We start from the raw sequence: 27511 nt of genomic DNA, 5'->3' as shown, positions 1-27511 counted from the left end.
CTGCAATCATGGTTGGAATTTTCAAATCTGTTAAGAGTCAACTCTGTGCATAAAAAGAATAAGAATGTGATTTCTATGCATGTTTTATCAGCTGGGGGGATGACTTGTGTGACTCAGAAACATCTGACTCCTCTGTGGGAAAAATGAAAGCACTTAAAAAGTGTTTGCAGCTGGGAACAGGTTTCCTAACGCACTGATCATTTGCTGGCTGTTCTCATTCCCGCCTTTATACTCTGCTGTATACTTGGGGGTGGGATCAGAGTCCTTGCAGACTGTTTTTCCTAGAATCCCTTACCAGCTGGTTCTGCCAATGGGAAGCACTGGCTGTAGTGGAAGGGAGGAGAGGAGAAGAGATTTTCTTCCTGCCTTGAGCTTCTATCAGTTTCCTTCTACCAATAATGAGCAGACTGGATCAGGGTTTTCCGGCAGTTCCCTCACCTCCAGGGTGGACCAGCACCTAATACACTTTTGTGGTCCTAGAATCATGGAGTCTCCATGCAAACTTCTCCAAGATTTCAGTCCCTCCCTTCCAGTCCTGGGCTCCATGAATACTACATTCTCTATTTTCTTCTCCCAACCCTAGAGGTGCTATCTACTAATCTTTGAGTTACTTTATTTCTGCTTTGCTTTCTCAGCTCTCCCTATACAGCCAGTTTCCGATGTTACATTCTCTCCCTGAAATATGTGAGATGGTTTTGTTTTCCTGGCTAATAAATATCTTTAATATATTTGCATTAGACGTTCAAACCTTTTGGGAAAATGACATTGAAAAAGGATGAAGCGGCCGGGCGCGGTGGCTCAACCCTGTAATCCCAGCACTTTGGGAGGCCGAGGCGGGTGGATCACGAGGTCAGGAGATCGAGACCATCCTGGCTAACATGGTGAAACCCCGTCTCTACTAAAAAAATACAAAAAAAACTAGCCGGGCGTGGTGGCGGGCGCCTGTAGTCCCAGCTACTCGGAGGCTGAGGCAGGAGAATGGCGTAAACCCGGGAGGCGGAGCTTGCAGTGAGCCGAGATCGCGCCACTGCACTCCAGCCTGGGTGACACAGCGAGACTCCGTCTCAAAAAAAAAAAAAAAAAAAAAAAAAAAGAAAAAGAAAAAGGATGAAGCAAGTTTTTTTTTTTTGATAATTCATTAAGAAATATTCTTTAAATAGTTTTAGATCAAATTTCAAGAGCATTTTAAGAAACAGAATCCTCACCATTGAAAACCAAACGATTGTGATTGTTTAATGCTGATTTTTTAAAAAAATTTCTAACCCGAGTTGTGCCTTAAGTTTCCTTTTATAAACTTAGATTTTTGAACCCTTTGCCAACAACTTCCTCACAGTATATAGTTATTAAGCGATCTTTCCCGTGGTTGTCTTAGCAGTTTGGGTTTAGTTCCTATTTTTATTTGGCCATGACTGATAGTACTGATTGAAGGAAGTGTGATGTAGCCAGCCCTCAAAGACTCCATCATGAATACACTTGTCAAGTGAGATAAATTTTGCAGAAGCCTTGCTCACTCCCTGACTTGGATGACTCCTGCCAGTTCCTTTAGTACTTCGCTCGCTGTATTATCCTCTCTAGAAAAGTCTTTGATATCTCCTCCCCAAAGAATGTGTTGTGGGATAGGATCCCCAGGATACAGATTCTGAGATGAAGCTGTACAGGAAGGGGTTTTATTGGAGGGCGTGCTCTTAGGAGCAACACCTGCAAAGCAGTGAAGAAAACCAACAGGGCAGAGAAAGAAGTTGAACTGCAGTGCAGTGGCAAAAGCAGTCTCCACTAACCCCTGGGGCTACGATTCTGAGATGGCACTTCAGAGAGATACAGAATCAGCAGCCGATTGTGGGCTGCTCCCAGGGAGGGTGCATAAACTTAGGTGAGACAGGTTCCTTCTGTGGAGCACAGAGGAACACAGCTGTCAGCTATCAGCAAGCACTACTTCTAGCAGCTGCAACAAGAGTACCTCTCTGCTGAAGGGGGATCATGGTGATACACCATGGTATCCACTACGATTGAGCCAGTAAAAGTCCTCAGGGATAGGCCAGGCACAGTGGCTCACGCCTGTAATCCCAGCACTTTGGGAGGCTGAGATGGGTGGATCACGAGGTCAGGACATGGAGACCATCCTGGCCAACATGGTGAAACCCTGTCACTACTAAAACTACAAAAATTAGCTGGGCGTGGTGGCAGGTGCCTGTAATCCCAGCTACTCGGGAGACTGAGGCAGGAGAATCACTTGAACCTGGGAGGCAGAGGTTGCTGTGAGCCAAGATCGCACCACGGCACTCCAGCCTGGCAACAGAGCGAGACTCTGTTAAAAAAAAAAAAAAAAAAAAAAAAAAAATCCTCAGGGACCCAACACCCTTACTTTTAAGTGCAAACACAGTGCATTGGGATGGTGTATTTACATCAGCCTAAGACTGTGGGCTCCAGCATCCAGTACAGTAGGCACTTGATAAATGTTAAATTTAGTGGAGGAAAAATGTTTACTTGTTTCCCCTAGCAATTGCAGTAGGCATAGAATCTAATGTATCATGCTGTCCTCTGAAACGGGGGTTAAAATAGTCTTGTTTTCAGTCCCATTCTGGAGAAGCTATGTGACTTGGGTTCTGGAGTGAAAACCCTGAAGGACACATGTTGGGCAAAGTGAAAAGCCTCAGAGTTTGCCAGATGAACTGATGACAGACAAGCATAGAGAAACACATGTTGGGAATGACACTGCCCGGGAACGCCACGCGGTCATGGCCAAATGCTCCCGGGTGTTGTCTTCCCTCCAGCCATTCTGTATTCAGATGTGACTCAGACGCTGGCATTCAGTGCAGTTTTCTTTAGCTGCTGCTGCTTCCAGGAGTCCCCCAAAGTCAGTAGGCCACTGGCTTACCACCAGAGTCAGGCGAGGAAAAGAGTGGGAAGGCAGCAACATCAACAGGAAATAAAACATTTTTATTGAATATCTGTGTAATATGTTAAGTCATTTTTAACAACCATCGGAAAACTACTGTGGAATTCACTACACAAAGTGAAACAAAATTTAAATCACCTCATCAAAAATGAAGGTAAAATACAGCTGAAGTAGTTGGCTCGCAGGCCACGAGCCATATGGCAGAAGAAAACACCCCAACATTTCTACAAGATACAGGGAAAACCCACACATAGAAACACTCAAGCAGGCAGTAAATATACACAAAGGCAACTAGGATCTTTCTAGAGCATCAGATTCTAATACTTTACACAGCTTTGTCAGAAGGGTACATGTGGCTTATCTGAGGATGAATCTTGGTCATAAAGCAGGTTCCATCACTGACTTGTGAAAGATGGCATAGTACCAACTAATTCTGTGGTGACAATCCCATTTCTGGCAGTGTTGCAAGAGAATGCATTAGTAGTACTTTAATGCAAGAAATAATGTATATTCAGCAGCTTGAACCTGCTTGTTTTAAAGTGTGGTTTCATTGTGTACAACTTAAAGCTGAATACAGTGAAATTAAATGTTATTTGTGGTATTTAAATATTTTTTAAAAGCCAGTCAACTCCCTCTCTTTGGTAGGGTTTGGCCCTTTAAATTGGAAAGAGTCTTGTTTGAATTTTCTGTTCAAACCGTTATTTAATTTCACATTCTGACTTGTGTGTATTTTCTATTGCCTATGTGTTTAAAGAAGTATGGACCATCAGCAGACGGTGATGTTATTTTCCTTTTATCCTTTATGTCTGTGCCAATTGTAAAGCGTTTGCTGTGTCTGGCCTAAAAGGCAAAAGTGCCCCTTCTTTGATAAGGAAACAGTAACGACAGGAATTCCAGTTTTATTGGGAAACAGCCAACCCCATGTTCAAAGCCTACCATCAGCCCTTTTTGAATTCTCTTTAGTTTTTGAAAAGACATGGTGTGGTATCCTGAAGACTGAACATGAGGCCAATGCTTAGTTTTCCTCCATTTTGTTTTGGTATTTGTGAAGACAAACTTTCATTTCACAGCATCGTTACTGTCTGTGGCCTGGGAATTAAAATGGGTCACAGAAGTGAATGGGAGAAAAGGCTAGATGCAGTGTGAGATAATAGGCTGCCCTTCCACGAAGTGGTTCTCTACCATAGTGGGGAAAAATATGGAATATTGCACAGTGCTTGACAAAATGCTGTGTTCCACCCCATTCTATGTATCTTCCTTGTCCTATGCATAGCTTTTCAGTTCTGGATTGGTCCTTTGTAATGAGAACTGTTTGTGCTACACACACCTTGGGCAGTGCAGTAGAAGGGAATGGCAGTATCGTTACAATATCACTACGGAATAAATTGAGTGCTATCCACTGAGGAAACTACGGGTCTAAGCACACACGGCAGTCACAGTGTTACACAGAGCAGTCCTTTAAGACTCTTATGGAATGACTAGTAGCTTCATAATAGTGCCATTTACTACATAATAACATTGAAAACGTTTAAAAACTCCTCCTAAATCAAGCATCTAGTATACGTAAGAGGTTGCTTCAGTTTTCTAGAACTTGTTCTTGGTTTGTTTCACCTTTTTTTAAAGGACAAATTAAAACTTATTTAAGTAAAAAGAGCATATAAAAAGATCACTAGCTGTCTGTTTTGGCTTAATTGAAGTGCATTCAGAACTATGGCTAATTGTTGTTGGTTTTTGTTTTTTTTTTTTTTTTTTTTTCATCTTTTGATGGGATTACAATACTGTCTGTTTACCACAAAGTAATTTTGTGTAATAAGCACAGATTGCTGTGTTAAAAATATCCTGCATTCCTTCTAATCTGGTTTTATATAATAAAATATTTTGTTACAAACTCTAATGTGCAAACCTTTTGGAATTACGATAGGTGTGAAATCTGGAACAGAATTCACAGGATGCACATTTTGTATAAAGGTGATAACGGAGAGCTACTTTTTTCTTTTTAAATAGTCAGGCAATAGTTCATAAATGTTAACTTCTCCCCTTAGCTTCTTCTCCCCCAACCCCAAACAAATGTATGCACACCACACACACACACACACACACACACACGCACGGAACACCTTGTTGTTATTCTACAAGGAGTAATATGAAATCATTGACTCCTGTTCAGTTGCTTCCTCAAATGTAAGAGTGAAGCCATTATTTTAGCTTTGTAAATATGTACAGACAGATGCTATTCTGGTTTGTGGCTATGCTTCCTTGAGGTCAGCCTGGATGCTGCTGCTCAGATCATGCTATTTTGCCTGTGTAGGAATTCTACAAAATTGGATTCACCCACCAAGTATGTGGTGTAAGTTTATCTTGGTTCTCAAATGATTGAATAGAAAGCTCAGGTTTAAGTTGTCCTTTAAGATGTCAGTTTAACTGTACTAGTGCCTTACGAGTTGATATTTTTGCTGGAATGCAGACGATACTATATTACCATATAATATATTATCAGCTCTCCTATATCTCAGTCAATTTACATAGTTTAAAATAGAACATCTTATTAAAAACATCTAGATATACACAGATTAGGAAACACAACATACAGATACACAAACTAGAAATAAATCTTTAGCATACTGGTATATACAACAGTGTGATACAATAAATAATTTCAGTCATGCTCTATCTACACATCATATTGCTTAAAAGAAGAGTAGATTTGGAGGGCAGTGGTATGATGAAGGACTTAGGGGCTCTCTACATTTAAATCTGTGCAAATTAAAACAGGATTCGAAGTACCACTGAATTGTGTTAAGAATGCATGGCTGGAAAAATGAAAGGACCCATATTACTGAGGTATTTACAGATACTGGCTAAAGAGCACTATATGGGCAAATGCAGAAAGGCTTCTTCTTTCCTTTACTTCTTGACGGCCAGCATGGCATCGACTTCCTCCTCTACCTGCAGGGTGTGCCACTGGGCAATAGGTCGCCTGGGGTTGGCCAGCATATCTGACCAGTGTCGCAGCTCCGCGCCGGTGCTGTTGTAGCCCACAAAGACTTTGCCGATGGCATCGTTCTTGCCAATCTTGTCATAGTCCAAAACAGTTACCACCACCTGCACTTTCTGAAAGAAGACATGAAACGAATATGAATCATCTAGCTCTAGAGATAAGGCCCGACTATAAAGCTTCCTTGAGCACTAAAGAATTGGAAATAAAAGAATCAGTCTCCAAGCACTAGGATGAGGATGAAAATGACTTGAATGTAGAAACTTGAGTCCAAATTTCCTTTTTCCGTTACTATATCATAATTGTCACCATCATCATCTTACTACTCAAACGTTAATTTTTATTATATATGTTGCACTGTCTTTTACATGAATGAACTCAGTTACTTCTCATAATAGATCCTATTAATATTGCCGTTATACGGATAAGGATGCTTGAAGCTCTGAGAAGTTAGATAACCTGTCTGAGGTTGTTTAAGGAATGAGTTGTTTGGTTTTCAGAGCCTATGCTGTAAACCTCCGTGCCATGGGGTCTGTGTCAACTTGTGCTAACCTCTAAATTCATTTGCTTCAGTTGTCTCATCAGTGAAAGTTCTGGCATTGGTGTTAAGGCCACTCTATTTGATTACAATTCCCAAGGCAACCATGTGCAATAATCCAATTTCAAGGGGGGACAGCATGTTACAAAAAAATTAATGTAGAATTTCAACTAATCATATGACTGTGAGCATAAAACATGACATTATAGTGAAAGTCTTTAAAAACTAGTAATAAAGATTTTTTTTCTCATCCATACATTCTCTTAGTAAACATTTACTGAGTAACTACTATGTATCTGGCATTGATATCAAATGTAAATATCATTTTAGGCTACATAGGATTTACTTCAATGATTCCATCAGATTTTGAAAGTTTATTTGATAACTTCCTTTTCTGAATGATTAAACTGATGAAAGCAAACCTGTACTATTATGGTATAAAAGATATACTTTTTAAAAGCACATTTCAGTTCTACTTTCTGAGTAATTAATTTACTTAGCAGAATATGTGATGGTTTCAATCTAACAGCTGAGTGTAAGGATAAGAGTTTAAAATAAATGGAATATGTAACATTTATTGCCAGAGTTAAAAGTAGCAGAAAATATAATTATAAAAGCTAGGGCCAGATGAAGAGCCAGCTGAGTTAGAGCCCTTTAGTGGACTTTATATGCTGAAGACTGATTTATTATATTAATGAAATGAGAAATGTCATTGATATACAGCTTCAGAACAGAGAAAGCAATCACTTCTGAAAGTGGAATTTAGAATGTAAAATGCAACACATTGGCAATAAAAGAGACAAACTTCCCTGGGAGTGATTCCATTGTTAAAGGAATTAACTATCCACTGGGTAGTTTCTGGAAGCAAGAAGAAGGCTATATTGATTCTTAGAACTTGTCCTAAGCAAACTTATCAGGAAGCATCATATTGTAATGAATGGGGCGGGGCACATGATACACAAAGGCAACAGAAGTTTTTAGAGTTTGATTATTCCACTTAGGAATGCATTGATTAGTAGCATTCAAGACAAAATATCCTTGTGAAGCCTTTGGATTAATGTTTCCAGCTGCGTATGTAGTTTATTTCTACATTTGGGGGAGGAAGTCTGACATTTTCACACGCATTTGGAAATTCGCGTATTTTGCTTCTTTCATAATACATTTCATAGGGATAGAGAAAGACAGAAGAACAGGCAGATTGTCTTATAACCTCAGGATAAGGGAAACTTAAACCCCTATTTTAGCATGTGAAATACTCAATTATTTTTTTCTAGGAAAAGGTAAAGACTAGAAAAGTTGCCACCTATAAAAAAAGGAAAAAAAAGGAACAAACTGACTCAAGGAGTAGAGAAAGAGGGATACAGCCAAAGGAATGCTCATTGTTTCCATGTCTAATGTACTCTGTATTGGGCTTAGTTTCTGTCTGTCCTGACAAAATGTTATTGCCTCTGAAATGCTGCCCCAGAAATCTAACCTATGTGTTATTTCTCATGTGCTTCACTTTCGATATATTTGCATTTTCTGCAGTTTGTAGTTGAAAAGGATATTTATTTTAAAGGCATAGAATTGTAGCTCAATGGGAGTTTTCATCTCAGTGCCTTGCTTTATACTATTTAGTGAAATTAAAAAAATTAAATGCCAGGAGGTGTTAGTTTCCATAGGAATAAGGTCTTAGAACTTTGAGTTCACTGAAGAAATATTGCAAATAAACTGTTGGAAGAAATTGATGTTTTGAGGGTTTGCGAGTGGGTCCAAAGCAAGGGGCCCACTGGTTCAGGCTAGCGAACAAGTTATTGGGAAGAGGGAACCGGTGTCCTCTGCATTTACTTATATAACAGATATTGAAAATAAATAAGTATGTATAATTTTGACACCATGGGAAAATTTATATGATAAATGTTGTATTTAAAACTATTAACCAATATGAAGATGGTAGAGTTATTGGTTATTTTTGGTCATTTAAGACGCCCTATACTACACAGTAGCTACCAGCCACATCTAGCTGTATCCATTTAAATTTAAATACATGGAAGTTAAATAACGTTCCTTGGTCAAATTAGTGACTGAGGTACTCATTTGCCACCTGTGGCTACCATATTATTGGACAGCATGGATGACAAAATATTTCAATCGTCATAAAATTCTATTAGACAGCACTGATTTGTATACTGATTTAATCTTATGGTTAGATCCATTTTCTAATAAAATGCTAACTTGAAAAAGAGAGGACATTAGCATGTGAATAATAATGATGATGATGATAGGACCGTTTACTGTGTGTTCCTATGTATTGGGCGCTGTTCCAAGTGCTTTTATTGCATAATCTCACTTTGACAAGGACCCTTATCATTCCTACTTTATAGATAAAGAAACTCTAAGCCTCAGTTTTTTTACATATAAAATTGGGATAATAACAATAGTACTTTTCTCACAAAGTTCTTCTAAGGATGAAATAAGATTACATACATAAAGTGGTTAACTTGGACCTAGGCATATTTTTTTTATATATATATATATGTCTTTGGATTAATGTTTCTATGAAGAAAGCTAATATAATAGCTATACTTATTTTATATATGTATATATTATATAGCTATACTTATATATATAAAATATATATTTTATAAAATAAGGTAGCTATGTTAGTTTTCTTCATGGAATAAAGCTGTGATTCATTCATAAGATACTGTCTTCTAAGAATAGATTAAAGGTAAATGAAGACACAACTGGGCCTATTAAGGGTGGTATGGCACTATTCACAACAGCCAACATAGGGAATTAACCTAGGTGTCCAACAACAGATGAATGGATAAATAAAATGTGGTACGTATACACAATGGACTATGATTCGGCCATAAAAAAGAATGAATCCTGTCATTTGTGGCGGTGGATGAAACTGGCAGACACTATGTTAAGTGAAATAAGCCAGGAACAGAAAGTTAAACACTGTATGTTCTTACTCATGTGGAAGCTAAAGAAAAGTTGATATCATAGAAATAAAAGGTAGAACAAAGGATACTAAAGACTGGGAACGGGAAGATAGGGAGAGATTTGTTTAAGGATACAAAATCACAGCTACATAGGAGGAATGAGTTCTAGTGTTCTGTACCACTATAGGATGGCTATAGTTAACAATAATATATGATATAATTTCAAATAGCTACAAGTAGGATATTGAATGTTCCCAAACCAAATGATAAATGTTTGAGATGATAAATATGCTAACTACTCTGATTTGATTACAATACATTATATATATGAAAACATTACTATGTGCCCCATGAATATGTACAACTACTATTTGGCAATTAAAATAAATAAAATAAAATACTAAAGAATATTTGTTATTGCGGAACTTTAGAAGGTTCTTCGTTGTAGGTTTGATGTCTGCTCTTTGTTTCTCCTTCAAGTTATGGGCAAACTTTTACATCACTGAAAATATACACCTGTGCCAATTATTGAATAAAATGTAATAACAGTGTTGTTTCATGCAGTTTGACTCTATGATGCCCATTAAAGATTTGCGAGAAATGGCCCAAAATTATTGGATATGAACTTTAGATTCTTTTTTTTTTTTTTTTTTTGAGACGGAGTCTCGCTCTGTCGCCCGGGCTGGAGTGCAGTGGCGTGATCTCGGCTCACTGCAAGCTCCGCCTCCCGGGTTCACGCCATTCTCCTACCTCAGCCTCCCGAGTAGCTGGGACTACAGGCGCCCGCCACCTCGCCCGGCTAGCTTTTTGTATTTTTTAGTAGAGACGGGGTTTCACCGTGTTAGCCAGGATGGTCTCGATCTCCTGACCTCGTGATCCGCCCGTCTCGGCCTCCCAAAGTGCTGGGATTACAGGCTTGAGCCACCGCGCCCGGCCGAACTTTAGATTCTTATAGGCTAACTATGGAGATGGGGTGAGAAAATGTAAATATTTTAAAAAACCCCTAAATGATAAGGTTGCATGTTATCGTTGTGGCTACATGTAGCAACTTAATTTGAACATGTTAACTACAAGGACATTTAATAGAATATTTCCCATCATAATTATTGTCTGGCAAATTAAGTCTCTATTTTTACTAAAATGGCCATCCATTCCAACTCAGACACAGGAAGCTGAATTTAAATAATTGAAAATACAACTTTAGCCTAATTTTTCTATTGTTAATCATTTTTTAATAAAGACTCAATATGCGGCATATTTAGCATCAACCAAAAATATTTCTCTTGTCACTATTTTTTGCTCTAAAGATCTGATGAGGAGACTTATTTATGGTCTGGGAGTAAATAGTGAAAGCTCATGTTTTTCTCTGGGCTTTTTAACTTTTATAGATGCACTTTTTGAGTGAGCAGAATTATTCTGTTGATTTTCTTTTTCCTACTTGCTTTTCCTCTTTTTCCGCTCAACACAGTGCCAGCTGTTTTGGGCTGATGAGTCAGCACATCCTGCGCTGTATATTTTATCCTATCCTTCTTGATGTAGCTCAAGCATCAAATGTGCATGGGAGAAAGAATGGCAGTTCTAATGAAGGCATGTGCGCTGGTAACTTACAAGGTCTGTGTGTATAATTTATGTGGTCTGAAGGAATGAAATTGAGTGGGAAGACAAAATTATGTTTGACATTACCTGGATTTGTTCAAAAGGTACTTCAAAGCTGAATGACTCATTGTAGTAGGGGTTAAGTGTGTTCTTTTTAATTGTTGTCTTTTTCTTCTTCAGCCTCTTACCATTCTGCATCAGGTGAATCTTCACATAAGGATCTGAATGAAAAACAGGAAGGAAACTTTAGGAGATCAGAGACACATATTTTAGATTATAATTTAGCTTATAAAAGAACTAAGTATTTCCCATGGGTAAATAATTATATAGCATGTGTTTAGTATTTTTTAAATTCAGTAATTTTTTATTGAAATATTTTAAGTAACCTATGGGGCATGCTTTTTGCATGACAGCTCACTATTTATAGTTTGATTTAGAAGATGAGAGTAGCAGTATGCTGGTAAACCAGCTCTTTGGGGAAGAAAAAAGTCTTAACATGTAGCATTTTCCTATGTCTATGGTATTTGTATATATACTCCAACCGAGGCCAATGTCAAGCCACTAAGCTTAACAATTGGCTTGCAAAATCCCTGAAAAATTAACAGTTCACTCTTGTGAGCTGGCGAAGGGCTTGCCTGCAGCACAACCCTGTATGGGAATAAAACTCTTAACAGAGAGAGGACAAAAGAACCATTTTATTCATTCATTTATTAGTTTACTCAATCAATATTAGTTGAATACCTATGATGTGATAGGCACTGTTAGGCCCTAGGAATATAGCCTCAACACAACGGACTATCCCTGTCTTCACAATGAAGCTTCAGACTGTGGGGAAAAATATACTAAGTTTATATAGAAACAAAAGACATGAAATTACAAGTTGACAAGAGTGCTCTGTAAGAAAAAAGCAGAGTAGAAATAATATAGGAAATACCAAGGATGATATGGTGAGTAGTAAAGCAGATAGGGAATTTAGGTTTTAGTTTGCTCTGGTAAGGCATCTGTGGAAGTAACATTTAAGCTGAGATGTGAAGGTTGAAGGGTAAGATCAGGCCAACTGAGCCTAAATACTCCTAGGTAGAGAAGAACTTCAAGTGTTTGAGGAAAAGAGAAGAGACCGGTACATACTGAAGCAATGGGAAAAGGAGCATAAAGATCCCCTGAGCAGTTTCCCTAAAGCCTCATTAGGCAAAGATTAATAAGTCACTGCAGGGGCAAGACAATTTCCATTTACAGCTCCCATTCCTAATGGATGAATGTTGTACCTTCAGGTCACTAGAAACCAATGCTCACGGTTGAAAGGAAAATCTCTACTGTTTTTCTTAAACATTTTTCCATTTCATATGTAACGCATGTTCATTATAGAAAAAATATCAGAAAGCAATGATGACCAAAAAGAAAAAAAATTTAAATCTAGGATTTTACTTCCCTAAAATAACTACTGCTAAGCCTTTCAAATTTTCTTTTCTCTCTCTCGGAACATGTAGAGCTGGGAGAAACTTTCCAGATGATCTGGTCTAATGCCACCTATTTTTAGAAGAGAAAACTGCAGATGAAAAAAGGGTATTTTTATCTTCCCCGCCCATCCCCAGTAGAACGTAATTCCTAAGGGACAGACACTTTGTCTGTTATATTCACTATTTGAATTTGCTAAAACAGTGCCTGGCACATATTCAGTTTTTGTTGAATAAGTGGAACTTATTTAGGGCCTCAGTCTGGGTCTTCAGACTCCCATTCCTGTCTTTTTCCCACTACCCCAAAGCCTACATTACTAGGATACATGTTGTTAGGAGATTTTTAAAAATGTGACATCCAGTCCAGGGGATCATAATGAAGATTTTCATCAAAATTAAGAATATCTTTAAAAACCAGGCCTAGAGATATGAAACCAGCTCCATAAACTAAAGAGATGATCAGTTAAAAAAAAATAATCCACCGTAAACAGTTGTAAATGGAGGCAAAAAATGTCACTGATAATTCATGTTACTGTTTACAGCCAACTGATTTTTGGTTCACACACAGTTGATTTTTGGTTCAGAGACCTTGTTTGTTTTATAAAGTTCCCTAGCTCCCCCATCCAACTCCTTGCAATTTTATAAAGATAGTCATGTCTCCAGTTGTTCTTTGGCACTGATGCAATACATGTATATACTGTATATGCCTCCTGTGTTCATGTGTTGAAACTTTATCAACCTAATTGAGGCATAGATTTTCTCAAGAGAAGCACTCTGAGTATCTACTGATTAATTTAACACAATAAGTGATGAGAAAAAACCTTGCACATCAGCCATTTCAGTAAGCAAATTAAAAACCCAACAGGATAGTTTCAGATTTTGCTAAAAGCTCTGACATGATGTTATTAATGCCTTGGGGAGAATAGGGTGATTTTAATAAGGTTGATCAGGAAAGTCCTCATTGAGAAGGCAACGTTTTCGCCGAGAACCAAAAGACAAGAAAGAACCAGTCATTTCGCTGTATGGTGGATGCTGGTACCAGCCAGAAGGAGCAGTACCTGCAAAGGCCCTACGTAGCACCTCCTTCTGCATGTTTGAGAAACAATAGAAGGCAGGGGGAAGAGAGGTAGATGGTGAGGTCAATTAACTTAGGACTTGCTGATCTGTTGCTTTTGTAAGTAGAGGGTGCCAGTTCTGATGATTTAGATGTATTCTACATTTCATGATACATAAAAAAGAGAACAGAGGGTTGGGGGCCGGGTGCAGTGGCTCATACCTGTAATCCCAGCACTTTGGGAGGCCAACGCAGGTAGATCACCTGAGGTTAGGTGTTTGAGACCAGCCTGACTAACATGGTGAAACCCCATCTCTACCAAAAATACAAAAATTATCTGGGTGTGGTGGTGCACACCTGTGATCCCAGCTACTCCAGAGGCTGAGGCAGGAGAATCGCTTGAACCAAGGAGGCGGAGGTTGCAGTGAGCCAAGATCATGCCACTGCATTCCAGCCTGGGCAGCAGAGCCAGAGTCTCAAAACAACAACAACAAAAACAAATGAACAAACAAAACCAGAGGGCTGAAAGCGGAGCAGGTTTGGAACTGCTATAAACGGGAAGTCTTGGTCTTTGCCTTTGCAGATTGACCCTGGCACAGGTACCAAAGCACTTACTTTGCAGGCAAAATTCCCATCTTAATCAAAACAAAAGCTGGAAGAAACTTAGAGTTCTTTATCAGCTTTTGTGCCTGGATAAGTCTAGACTATATGTTATGTACCTGGATGGGCACATTCGAGCATCTTCTTAGCCCAACAATCTGAAGTCTTAGATTGCTTCTCCATTTCCTCCAGTCTTGATTGCCAAGGAGCTAAGTGTCTTTTAGTTCTTTCATTGTACTGAAGTCTTGTCCTGAACGTGGGTCCCTTTAGCGATATCCCTAATCTCTTGCCTAGCTTGTTCGTAACTTTTTCTGAGATCTAGACCTTGCTCCTCCATCCCCAGCTACTGACTGAGTCCTCTAAATGGAAATACACCCATCTGTGAGTCACATTTGTGCTTTAAGAACACACTTTTGAAAATTCTAAAGCAAAGATTACCTCTCCTACAAAATAGGCCACTGGATAATTGAATTTTTTCTGTTTTAGGGGTTGTTCTGCAAAGCAAAATCCTTGTCAGTTTGTTGGTGGCTTAGAAGTCCTCGTGATTGCACAACAAAACAAAATTTTATGGAAATAATAAAATAAGATGTAATGAAACTCACAAATATTGCTCTTGCTTTTCCTGAGTACGGCTGCTGGACACCATGCATAACATCTAAACATTCACTAGGTTTTTTGAAACATGTAAATAGCATAGGAAACCTGCAACCAAAAAGTTGGGCTACTGTCTCTAGGCATTCTGTATCTCTGCAACTGTATGGATTCATTCTGTTCCCCAAAACAAGAACTCATGGAAACCTTCATCATCTAAATACTGACACCCCGTCTTCAATGATCATTTAGATAATCCTTGTTGCTAATGGAATAGATGCAGGACGTGGGACACTTCACTTCTTTTGTTTGTTTAACTTATCTTAAAAAAGTAGTTGAGTCCTTTTTTTTTTTTGACATGGAGTGTCGCTTTGTCACCCAGGCTGCAGTGCAGTGGCACGGTCTTGGCTCACTGCAACTTCTACCTCCCGGGTTCAAGCGATTTTCCCTCCTCAGCCTCCCAAGTAGCTGGGATTACAGGCACATGCCTAGCTAATTTTTGTATTTTCAGTAGAGACGGAGTTTCACCATGTTGGCCAGGCTGGTCTTGAACTCCTGACCTCAAGTGATCTGCCCACCTCGTCCTCCCCAAATGCTGGGATTACAGGAGTGAGCCACTGCGCCCAGCCAGAAAGGCTGTTTTTTTTTTTTTTTTTAAAGAATTCAAACCAGTTTATCCTGACTCTAAACCTGCTGCTCTTTGTGATATGTCAGAGAGACAATTTAGTGCAGTGTTTACAAGTACAGACTCTACAGCCAGTCTAACTTGGATCTTGGCTCTGCTTTTTTCTAGCTGTGTGGTCTTGGAGAAGTTATTTCACCTCTTTGTGGCATAACTCCTTCAACTGTAAAATAGTGAAAATGATAATGCCTAGCTCATAAAGTTGTTAAAATTAAATTGAGTTACCACATGGAAAGTGATTCAAAGTGTGGCTGGCACATTTCATTGTTAATTATTACTATGGTTTTATGAAAGGGCTAACATCGAAGTCAGCATCTGTGAATCAGACTCTCCTTCAACTCACTTTGCTGAATTGGTAACCACCATTAGCTACTGGGAAAAAGTCTTCCCATTTGCTGCACAAGTAAGCCAAGCTATCCCAGTCCCAGTTTATTTCTGGAAAGAAGCATACCCACTCTAAACAACTGGTTCGTTTTGAAGAATGTCATCATGTATGAGATGAAAAACAAAGGGAGCATTTCTTTCATTACCACCTATATGAGGTGGTCTCACGGTGTGAGATGGGAAACTGATTCAACATCCCGTATGGTTTGCTCCCATTTCTGACATCAATAGATCAAATCACACACAGCTGAAAAGTTAAACTCAGAGTTCCAAATGGAATCTTATTACTGAGGCTGGAGGATAGTGTGAATCAAAACTGATTTACTGAGCTTCTTTCCAGATTCTGAGGCCAGCTAATGTTGATACACTTAGCTATATTATGCCTGGAGTATCTACTTTCCTTATTCTGCTGAAAATGAGGAATTAGAGAAAAGGAATCCCTCAGGCTTGAGATTTGTTGTTCTTAGAGATGTGGTAGTATGTATTGGTTGTTGGAGTGAGGTAATATCCATACCTCCTCCCTTGCTTTTCCTCGACTCCTTTCTGCTCTGAGAAAATTTTATAGTCTGTTTTCTTCTTTCTGGTTTCCGCTTAGCTGTACAACTACTCTCCACCCCAAACTTTTTCCTATTCAGAATGAGGAATAGGAAGTCACTGTGTTAAAGCTACAGTGATATGACTTAGCGAATCAAATTGTTCCTCAGCTCCAAGACAGTGGAGACCTGGAACACTGACTATGCCATGTGAGAGGGAAGCAGAGGATCCTAGCATGGTGACCAGATGACTACTTTGGTCTCACTAGCTATTTTCAGGGATGAGGCTATAGACCTTGTTTGACTGGTTTTGTAATTACCTGATCAGCTTCAGTCTATGAACAACTCTAAAGATGAACTAGCCATTCTACAACTCTGCCAAATGGGCAGCCCCTTCTGAGTACAATTCATGAGGTAGACACCTGTGGCCTGGTGCCATTCTTTTTTGTTCATTTAGTCCATGTTCTGGCATTAACTTTGAGTGAAACATAGATCTCTCATATTAATTGGTAGGAGTTTCATTTCTGAAGGGTTCCTTCCAGCAACCAGTACCTAGCAGGTTAATCTAGCCCTGATGCTCCAATATCTAGCTCTAAGTGGCATGAACTATCACCTCCACCTAGTCCTTCAGGCATGGCATTCCATCCTACTTGCCTCCATCAGTATACCCTGGATACAATGAATCTGCCATCTTTTTTTGGTCAGGGAGCAAGAGGAGATGATATATAATATACAGACATATATGGTATATGAGGTATGCCTGTTTCCTGGCTGTTGCAATTACTGTTCTTCTCCATCACCCACCATGCTATACAAAGGTTTGGTTGGTTTGATGACTTCAACAGTGTGGAGGGAATAGACATAAGGAATTCGGATGTGGATCAACAGGCACCCCAGAAATTCTCTCTTTTCCAGATAATCCCTGATTCCACCTTTGCTGGCATTTCCACAGTACCCTTCCTGCTAAACTCTCCTTTGCTCCCTTCTTTTTCTCTCTTTGAGCATGAGATGATCCTCCTTTATTCTCTCCCATCCCTTCCTCTGCCCCAAGATGTTCAAGAGCATGTTCTTATGAGTATATCACATTTGACATGATTTTAACACATGTTTGATAGGATTTTTCTCTGCACCCCTTTTCTCAGACACTCTACAATGCAACCTATGCTTCCGAGATTATTGCTACCTCTGTTGAAACAAAATTTCTGACCACAGAATCTGGCACTGGAATGCAATGTCTTCACCAACACTGTTGTTAGAGGCACAGTTTCAACATGTGGAGCTATATCCCAAACAAGTAATATAAAGTAAACTTGGAGGAAGACTTTGGAACTTGGTACAAAATCCAGTAAGTGATTTTTCTCCAATTATAGGGACCCCAATGGGCAAGCTTTGCAGAAATCTAAATGCAGCCCATGTGCTATAAGGCCACAACCACCTTAACTCTTCTCTTATCCTGCAGACAGAGACCTACTGAGCTCATTCCTTTCCTTTTAAGCCTGTCCTTGTGCCATTATTCCAACCTCATAAACCTAAAAATTTGAAGCCATATTTGATTCTTTCTTCTCTACCTCCCATGCCAATTTACCTTCACATTGTTTCTCTGGTTATTTCTCTCTTTCTAACCCACTACCACGTCTCAAGATCAGAAATCCAATTCTCCTGCAGTAATGCCCTCAATTTCAAAGCATTCTTCATATAATTATTAAAGCTATATTTGATCATACTATCCTCCTCATTAAAACTCTTTAGTGGCTTGTGGACTAAAAAGTCTGAACTCCACCATGCATTCACAGCCCCGTCCTGACTTATTGTCATATCTCCACAAACCCTATGCTGTACTCATGGTAGACACTTACTATTCCTCAAGGAGAATTTTAAATACTGTGTCTTTGAAGTGACTGTCTTTCAGCCTGAAATGCCCTTTCTTTCTTTCCTCATCTAAAGCTTAGTTTAAAAGTCACCTCTTCCCTGAAGATTTTACTAATGATTTCCTCAGTTTGAACCTTCAGACAAATCTTCCTTTGCCCTGCAGTATTTTCTTTTGTACTACCGTAAAGTACATATCTCTTTCTTTTCTGGTATTGGAGGACTCCTGTGCTAATCTAATAACTTAAAGAAATTAGATTCTTATGGGAAAATATGTTTTGAATTCAGAACTGTTGGCTTTGAGATGAACTTTGGAAAGGCCATTCACTTCTAAAATCAGAGCTTCCACCATCACTATTCCATACCCTACTTTAATACCCTAGAATGTTATCACCATCCCCCTCTTCTCAGGCAGTTCTAATCTCAAATTATGCTAACTTCCTAGAAATATAATTGCCAAACAGCTGGCTGTAAGCAATGATCCTTTTGTGTGAGATATAAAGGAGCCACTGAATGCTTTTTGTATTTACAATGAGAACTAGAAAGTAGCAGTTCAAAGCCAAATAATGCAAGATGCCTGCAGTTTTCATTTTGGTAATTTTGCATAATTATACTGCCTTTTTTTTTTTTAACTACTACAGTGACCGCAGGCTCCTGTGACCATGGCCTTTCCATTTCAACCACAGTTCTCTTGATAAGAAATAGCCTCATTTCTGCTGTTTTATTCAATCCCTTCTCAGCCAGTACCCAGCTTCTGAGTATCTTCAGGTATTATTGCTTTTATCCTTTTTTCTTTGGATAATGTTCACTATTTTCAACTTACAGTGTTGGATAAAGATGATAACACTGGTATCAATTAGGGCTCTGAACTTCAAGTGACCGAAAAACCTATTCCAAATTGTTTAAATTGTAAAGGTAACTTACTGACTAATATGATAGAAAGCTTCAAAAGTACGGCTGTGTGGACGAGATTTTGAATTGTCCCCTGAAATTCATTTTCCCTCATTTTTTAGCAATAGAGTCCCTGAAGTTTGACCTGGGCAAAAGTTCACCCAGCTAGAAATATTTCTCCCAGACTTTTATCTGGGAGATACACAGTCAGAAGACTGTTATCTTCTGACTCTTACATGGAAGTGATATGTGTAACCTCCATAGATATCCTTAAAGCAGGGGTTCTTGGTGGGGGGCTGTTTTCCTGCCCAGACAGCTGGCAATGTCTGAGACATTTTTGATTGTCATTACTTGGAGAGAGGGATGCTACGGGCATCTAGGCAGTAGAGGCCAGGGATTCTGCTAAACATACAATATACAAGACAAGCCCAAACAGAAAATAATGACCAGGCCCAAAAATGTCAACAGAACTTAGATTGATAAGCCCTATATTAGAATAAGCTTCTTGCCCTCCACTATTCCTTTCTTTTTTCTTGTAACTGAAACAAGGCTGTGATGGGAGGGTGGTGAAGCATCACAGGCTTTGCAACCTGAAGACAATACCCTCGCAGAACAGCAGAACAACAAGATAGGAAGATCCTGGGTCCCTAACTGACCCCGTGACTGCAAACTGCCTATCAGTCTTGGCTAGCCACATAGTTATGAGGTAGATAAAAGGAGACATAAGGAAAATAAAAAGTTTAGCAGGGCGCGGGTGCTCACACCTGTAATCCCAGCTCTTAGGGAGGCAGAGGCGGGAGGATAACTTGAGCCCAGAAGTTCGAGACCTGCCTGGGCAATATAGCAAGATCTCATTCTCCACCGAAAGAAAAAAAAAGACAAAAAAAGAATTTAAAAAGGAAATTTTATCTTTTTCAGTCTCTGTAACTTTGAATCTCTTTGTTAGAGCAGTTTGGTCTGTTCCCTATCTAATACAAATCCAACAGTATCAGCAAGGCCCCAGCCATTATCTTCCAGCCATTCTAGGCTTTCCTCTTATGGATGCAAATGACTGTACCAGCTACAAGTCTTATATCATCACACTATACCACCCAAGGGAAAAGACAGTCTACATCCAGAATTTCCAGGGAAGGTCCTAAGTGTATTCTGATTGGACTAACATAGATGAAATACTTATTCTATATTAATCCCCATGTCTAAAAGAATGTGATGAGCTAAATTGAGTTCTGTGTCTATCTTTAAATCATTAGGAAGGCCAGGCAGACCTACCTCTGGAATTGGGGGTAAGCTCAATTTTATTCTAAGCACAAGGCTAGAGTAGGACAGGGTGGTTCCTCAAGCAGAAGCCAGAAGGCTCTAGCCAAAAGAAGGGAGGATGGAAGGTGGGCGGCAACCAACCAATGTTTATAGTTTCTCAACCTAGAGTCACTAGAATACCATCTCTGCCTAAACTTTAAGTGTGTGCCTGCACTCATTTGCAGAGAGACATCCTCCTCCCACATTAGATCAAATTCCTAGGCAAGAGCCATCAGGCACTTGTATGAAGTGGTCCAGTAGTAACAGAGACAGAGTTAAAACATAATAAATTTAACATTCAGAGTTTCTTTGCCAACTGTAGGTTTTCTTGTTTACTTATTGAGTAAGCCTTAGTTCATCAGTAAGCCAATCATTTAATAGTATACAAATAATTAAGTAGTAATAAGGCTCACAGAGCAAACAATTTCTATTTCTACCACTGGCAGTTTCAACACATTTACTTAAGGGTGTCTTTATAAATAATTTACGAGTACTTAGAGAAGACTACATTAAAGCATTTTTAAGTGTCTTTATAGTTTAAAATGTCTATATAGAATAAAATACTCCCTGTAATGCTGTTGTAAGGATGCAGCATTAAAAATATATTCTGGGAAAATGTTCTATGTAAACACACAATTTAAAAATGAATTTACATTAGTTAAGTGCAGGGTTTGCTAGACAAAAACAACATTACGCAAGTGACTACCACAGAGAAAATCAACTCCATTTTAATGAGACAGATCATAAAATAGCAAAGGCTGATTTAGTTCATTAATGGTGGCAGAGTGCTTTGAAATGGATAAAAAACATAAATGCAAACTGTTATTATTACGAATTAAATGGAAAGCATTTTTCTTAGTGGTGGGGGAAACCATTGAATTCCAATAGTCATTTCCAACATTGGCAAATGGACTGCATGTGACTGCCAGCTTCTTGACTAAAAATGTAGAGACGCATATACAAAAGCTGGAAAATAAGAATATGGCAAAGAAAGAGTTCTCAGGTGGGGCATGGTTATGGGCAGGTGAAATATCAGTGTGAGGGCTGGAGCACCACCTTTAGTAGAGGGCAAGTACATTATGTTTGTATAATCTGGATCTTTCTGTTCAGATTTTATGGTGAAATTCTTCATGTATAAGGCAAACCTGTTTCTCCTTTTATTTGGAAAATCTTTCAGGAAGGGCAGACACATGAGAGGAGGAATAGTAGTAATAATGCCTGATTATTTCTAGATGACTGCAAAGAGCTTGGTGGAATGACTGAGGATAAACTGTTTGTATGAGCTGATTAACAAAGACAAAGACAAAAACAAGTCAAATGATTCAGTAATGCAAACAAAATTACAAGTGGTAAATTTGACTTCATTTTTTTTTTTTTTGAGATGCAGGCTTAGCCTCTTATTTACATCAGATGAAAGGTCACTAGCGAGATTTTTCTTTAAAAATAATTCAGCATTTCTAATTGATGAAATAATATCAGTAACATTGTTACTTGGTAACATTGCTGCTAGGATTTTAAAAAATGTACATGTAATATGACGAATTAATGCTACTTCTTATCCACATAGAGACAGTCTCCAGACACTTTAACATGAGTACAAAATGAAAATAATGTGAGAATAGAGGGTATCTTATACATCATATGACTACATGGGGTTCATGCTCTTCAGTGGGATTACTCAGGCTCACTCAGTTCTACAGTTGGTTTGGCCAGAATCAATTTTACTTTCATTAACTCTCTATTCCTTGAATGCACTTGCTTTAAAATATCTGCAGGTTTTTAAAACATTCTGCCGTTGAAGAATTAGGCGGTGTATGGACTGAGATAATCTTAGGATAACTGAGGGAGAGACCTGGAAATGCTTCTAAAAAGTGAAAAAATCACTCTCATTTCCTCATTTTGAACTATTTCTAGTACTTTTCAATGTTTTGGGTTTATTTCCTAGGGGGTTGGGTAATGGCTTCTAAGTTTTCTTAGCTGAAAACGTTTCAGTGCTTCTTTCTTTGCTTAAAAAAGAAAATCAGGCCAGGCTTGGTGGCTTACGCTTGTAATCACAGCACTTTGGGAGGCCAAGGCGGGTGGATCATGAGGTCAAGAGTTTGAAACCAGCCTGGCCAACATGGTGAAACCCTGTCTCTACTAAGAACACAAAAGTTAGCCAGGCTTGGTGGTACATGCCTGTAATCCCAGCTACTCGGGAGGCTGAGCCAGGAGAATTGCTTGAAACCTGGGAGGCGGAGGTTGCAGTGAGCTGAGATTGTGCCACTGCACTCCAGCCTGGGTGACATAGCAAGACTCCCTCTCAAAAAAAAAAAAAAAAAAAGGAAAGAAACTTATTTTTTTGGGAATTTCTTTCCCTGTGCTACCCCCTTCGTATCCTTAAGTGACTCTGTTGAGCCTATGGACTTGGAAGAGGATGAACAATGCACTATTTTCTCCCATTAGAAAAAGTGATAAAAGGACAGAAGACCAAACACCGCATGTTCTCACTCATAAGTGGGAATTGAACAATGAGAACACATGGACACAGGGTGAGGAACATCACACACTGGGGCCTGTCAATGGGTGGGGAGAGGGGGGAGGGATACCTTTAGGAGAAATACCTAATGTAAATGACGAGTTAACAGGTGCAGCAAACCAACACGGCACATGTATACCTATGTAACAAACCTGCACGTTGTGCACATGTACTCTAAAACTCAAAGTATAATAATTAAAAAAAAAGAAAAAGTGATAATTTTTTAATACCAATAATATTTGGTTTGAAATTTTATAGTATTAATAATGTAGGCCCTTTTTTAAAAACAGAAGCTTTGAACATGCTAGTTGGCTTATTATTAAGTTTTTATATTTCAATGTTGATTTTCCTTATCCTTCCTGAGAGATAGTTCATTTTAATTCATTGATGACCAAATGTGATTCTCTTTCATATAGCTGCAAAATTCTGTTTAAAATCAGCTGGCATACTGCACATCGAGGAGATAAATAGCTTTGCAGGAGAGATCAACTTCTAGCTTGGTAATCTAGTTTTCTTACAATATTAGAAGGAGAAAATAAAAATAAATGATGGGGCCAGGCACGGTGGCTCAAGGGCCAGGTATGGTGGCTCATGCCTATAACCCCAGCACTTTAGGATGCTGAGGCGGGGGGATCACCTGAGGTCAGGAGTTTGAGACCAGCCTTACCAACATGGTGAAACCCCATCTATACTAAAAATACAAAATTAGCCAGGCATGGTGGCACATGCCTGTAATCCCAGCTGCTTGGGAGGCTGAGGCAGAATAATTGCTTGAACCCAGGAGGCAGAGGTTGCAGTGAGCCGAGATCGCGCCATTGCACTCCAACTCCAGCCTGGGCAACAACAGCAAAACTCCATCTCAATAAATAAATAAATACATACATACATAAAAATAAAATAAACTATGGCTTTAATATTATACCATATATAGGAAAATGACATGGAGGAATATAATTCTGTGCTGATTCCACAGACTTTTATGAAGCAAATTTGTGATTAAAGTCAATCATCATACATCAGTATTTCAGATCTCAGTAAAAAATACAATAATGTTTTGTATACACTGATTTCTTTGACAAAAGAAATTTCGTTACATATGTCGCTCTATCCCTGAGAAGTGAGAGTGGGGGTATTAGTTAAATTCCTTATATAGAAAATTTGGTTTCTATGAAAAACTTGAATTCTTTGCAAGATTCTAGCACCACATACTACTAAATAGTCATGGAGATGATCCAGATGAACAAATGCTGGGACTGTTTTGTTTTCCCCAGATTTTCTAGAATCGTGGGCATTCTGCCAGGCTGACATCTTTCACCTTGATAACTTCGGATGTAAGATAACTTAAATGGTGATTCCAGTTTTCTTGATATTTTCTCTTAACTTTGTGGTACAGAATTCATTCATTCATTTATTCACTCACTGACTGAGTGTCTGTTATGTGCCAGGTATTTATCTTTCAGCCAGTGTCTTGTTCAACTCCGTATCCCCATGCTTGACACAGAACCTGGTACACGGTGGGGATCCAGTCAATATTTGCCAGATACCTGAATGAACCAGTTACGTATAAATATCTACTGAACATCTCTTTTGTTGTTGTTTTGTTTTGTCTTGAGACAGAGTCTAGCTCTGTTGCCCAGGCTGGAGTGCAGTGGCACAATCATGGCTCACTGCTGCCTCAACCTCTGGGCTCAAGTGATCCTGATCCTCCCACCTCAGCCTCCCAAGTAGCTGGGACTACAGGTGCACACCACAACACCTGGCTAATTCTTTTGATTTTTAGGAGGACGAGATCTTGCTATGTTGCCTAGGCTGGTCTTGAACTCCTGAACTCAAGTGATCCTCCTGCCTTGGCCTCCCAAAGTGCTGGCATTATAGGCATGAGCCACCATGCCCAGCTTTCCTGAGCAACTCTTAGGGGCTGCAAGAGAATGAAGGCACACAGAAAACAGTAGACTCCAATTTGTTCTTTAAAGAACTTATAGTTCAATTGGGAAGAGAAGACATCAATTCCTAAAAAAGTTGTATTTAAATTCGCCCATATTTTTTGTAGTAGGAAAGATAGCCTAAGACCATGTGTGTTTTCTTGCTGAATGACTTAGGTAGAGCAATAACTGTGAGAGGAATTCAGAGCAGGCGGGCGGGCACCTTTCACTCAGCTGGAAATGCTCAATTTGAATTTGAGGCTCTATAGTCAGGGAGTACAAACAAGTTTTACAGCTAGAGAGCTAAGCATTTGTTAATTCTAAACATCATCTTTCATGTTTTTTTCTCCTTCCGTCTCTACATAGAGATATACAGTTTCATAAGACATACATTCAGTGATACTCGGATAGCGTTACGCTTAGGTAGTGAGGGAAAGAGGTCGCTAGAGGGACTGTCTTCCTTTGAACTTACTTTTTCCCTTGGCTTTCTCTAGTCTTCCTGTGCATAATCAAACTCACGATTAACCTAATGTGATTTTCATAAATAGGAAATCCATATATCTTAAGATGGTTTAAATGAAATGGAATTCTCTGATATGTAGACTTTTATAAATCACAGGCTCAGACCTCCCTGTTTTACTTGCCCAGATTAACACTAAAAATCCAAGTCCATGTGCCATATATCTAATAGTGAAAAGTTATAAATTAAAAATCCAGGCTGGGCATGATGGCCTGTAATCCCCACACTTTGGGAGGCCGAGACAGGCGTATCACTTGAGGCCAGAAGTTCAAGACCAGCCTGGCTAACATGGCAAAACCCCATCTCTACTAAAATTATAAAAACTTGCCAGGCGTGGTGGTTGGTGCCTGTAGTCCCAGCTATGCGGGAGACTGAGGCAGAAGAATTGCTTGAACCTGGGAGGTGGAGGTTGCAGTGAGCCAAGATCATACCACTGCACTCCAGCCTGGGCAACAGAGCGAGACTCCATTTCAAAAACAAACAAACAAACAAAAAATTCAAATGTTAACATATGTGATATAGTTTGAATATTTGTCCCCTCCAAATTCCATGTTGAAATCTGACCCCCAATGCTGGAGGAGGGTCCCAGTGGGAGGTGTTTGGGTCATGGGGTCATGGGGGTGGATCTCTCATGAATGACTTGGTGCCATCCTATGGTAATGAGTGAGTTCTTGCTCTATCAGTTCCCAAGAGATTTGAGTTTTAAAAAGAGCCCGGCACTTTCCTCCCCCCACCCCCGCTTGCACCTCCTCTTGTCATGTGATTCCTGCTCCCTTTCTTCTACTACAATTGGAAGCTTTCTGAGGTCCTCACCAGAAGCAGATGCTGGCTTCTTGTCCAGCCTATAAAACCATGAGCCAAATAAACCACTTTTCTTTATGAATTACCCAGCCTCAGGTATTCCTTTATGGCAACGCAAGTGGACTAAGGCAATATGTATTTTCTGTTCTCATATCTTGACAAATAAATGTTCATAATGACCAGAGAATCTAGATTTACATTTATAATTCTCAGATTGGGGTCCCACAATAGAACCCAGTAGTGTGGGTAAAGTTTATTACTGGCCCTGTCCCATTCCCCTCCTCTTCCCACATTGATCTACAACGTGCATTGCAAGAAGTTTCATATGTACATTTGAGGACACTCTGCCTGCATGTACAATTTCCATTCACCATTGCTCCCTAGCCACCCCTCAGACATGGGGTATGCATCTGCCTTCAGATGGTGCATGCTTTGGGAAAAGACACTTAAAGGCCTCGTGAATCATCATGGGATCATTTTGGCAGGAAACTTTGGGGTCTCAGGTATCCAGAGCATCATCTAGAATACGGAGTTCAGTGTGGCCTCCAGGTGAGAATATTTTGTTGGACTTGAAGACTCTCCACCCCATGAGAGTGTAGCTAGGGGAGGACCAGAATAGGACCTTCCCAACTCTGGGTTCCAGGGTAGAGTTCATTCTTTCCCAGGTGTAAGGGCTGTACTGCATAACTTCCAATTTTTAAAAGGCTTTGACCAGGCACTGTACCATCCAGTCTCTCCAATTTATCTATGAAGATATAGTGGCCACCCTGAGAGGTAGGTACTATGACCTCCATTTTACAGATGAGGTTCTTAAGACTAAAAGTTACCACTCCACGGTCACACAGTTAATATTAGTTATCACAGAAGTCCTGTGACTTTGAACATTCATTGTAATTCAACATTCACAAGCATTATCAATTTAGATTATACACATGGTGTAAGGAAGGATTAAAACATGGTATAACTCCTTATATTGTTTTTAATCCAGTAATTATACCATAAGTTAAATGCAGACATGTCTGAGCTAGACTAATAGAACCTGAATGATCTGGCTCCTACTCTACCTCTCGAGTTTCTTCTCTCAGGACACTCCCGCTTCCTGCCTCCACTCCAGCCTCAGTGACCTTTCAGCCCTTTGAATGTGTTCACTTCTCATGCCTCATGCCTGGGATGCCTCCTCCTCATGTCCCTTTCCCACACCTCTTCAATTAAGCTCAGCTCCAACATCATTTATTCATGGAAACTCCTTTGACTCCTCATTCTAAAGCAGCGTTTCTTTCATAATTCTTATAAAATGCCAATTCATTCTTTCTGTTTGTGTGATTTATAAATGTCTTTTTCCTTCCTAATCTCTAAGCCTTAAAAGACAGGAACCATTTCCGTTTTTATTTTTTTCTTCCCACCATATTTCAGCACTAGCTGAGACCCTGATGGCACACAATGG

At 39.4% G+C, this 27511-nt stretch overlaps 1 protein-coding gene across 4 annotated transcripts in view; it reads right to left on the bottom strand.

Annotated features, from left to right (window-relative positions):
* Positions 1 to 2916: 2916 nt before the first annotated feature.
* SYT1 (synaptotagmin 1) overlaps positions 2917 to 27511 on the bottom strand; it is a 600120-nt gene continuing 575525 nt past the window's right edge. For all 4 annotated transcript variants that reach the window (XM_025402035.1, XM_025402033.1, XM_025402036.1 and 1 more), the window contains 2 exons: positions 11043 to 11176; positions 2917 to 6007 (listed from right to left, as the gene is read on the bottom strand). In XM_025402035.1, the coding sequence (XP_025257820.1) occupies positions 5801 to 6007; positions 11043 to 11176 (341 nt within the window). In that variant the 3' untranslated portion in view covers positions 2917 to 5800. The remainder of the gene's footprint in view (positions 6008 to 11042; positions 11177 to 27511) is intronic.

Source organism: Theropithecus gelada, chromosome 11 (assembly GCF_003255815.1).
Source record: "Theropithecus gelada isolate Dixy chromosome 11, Tgel_1.0, whole genome shotgun sequence".
Taxonomy (NCBI): Eukaryota; Metazoa; Chordata; class Mammalia; order Primates; family Cercopithecidae; genus Theropithecus; species Theropithecus gelada.
The sequence above is the reverse complement of the archived record's forward strand: the minus strand, read 5'-3'. Positions and strand labels throughout refer to the sequence as shown.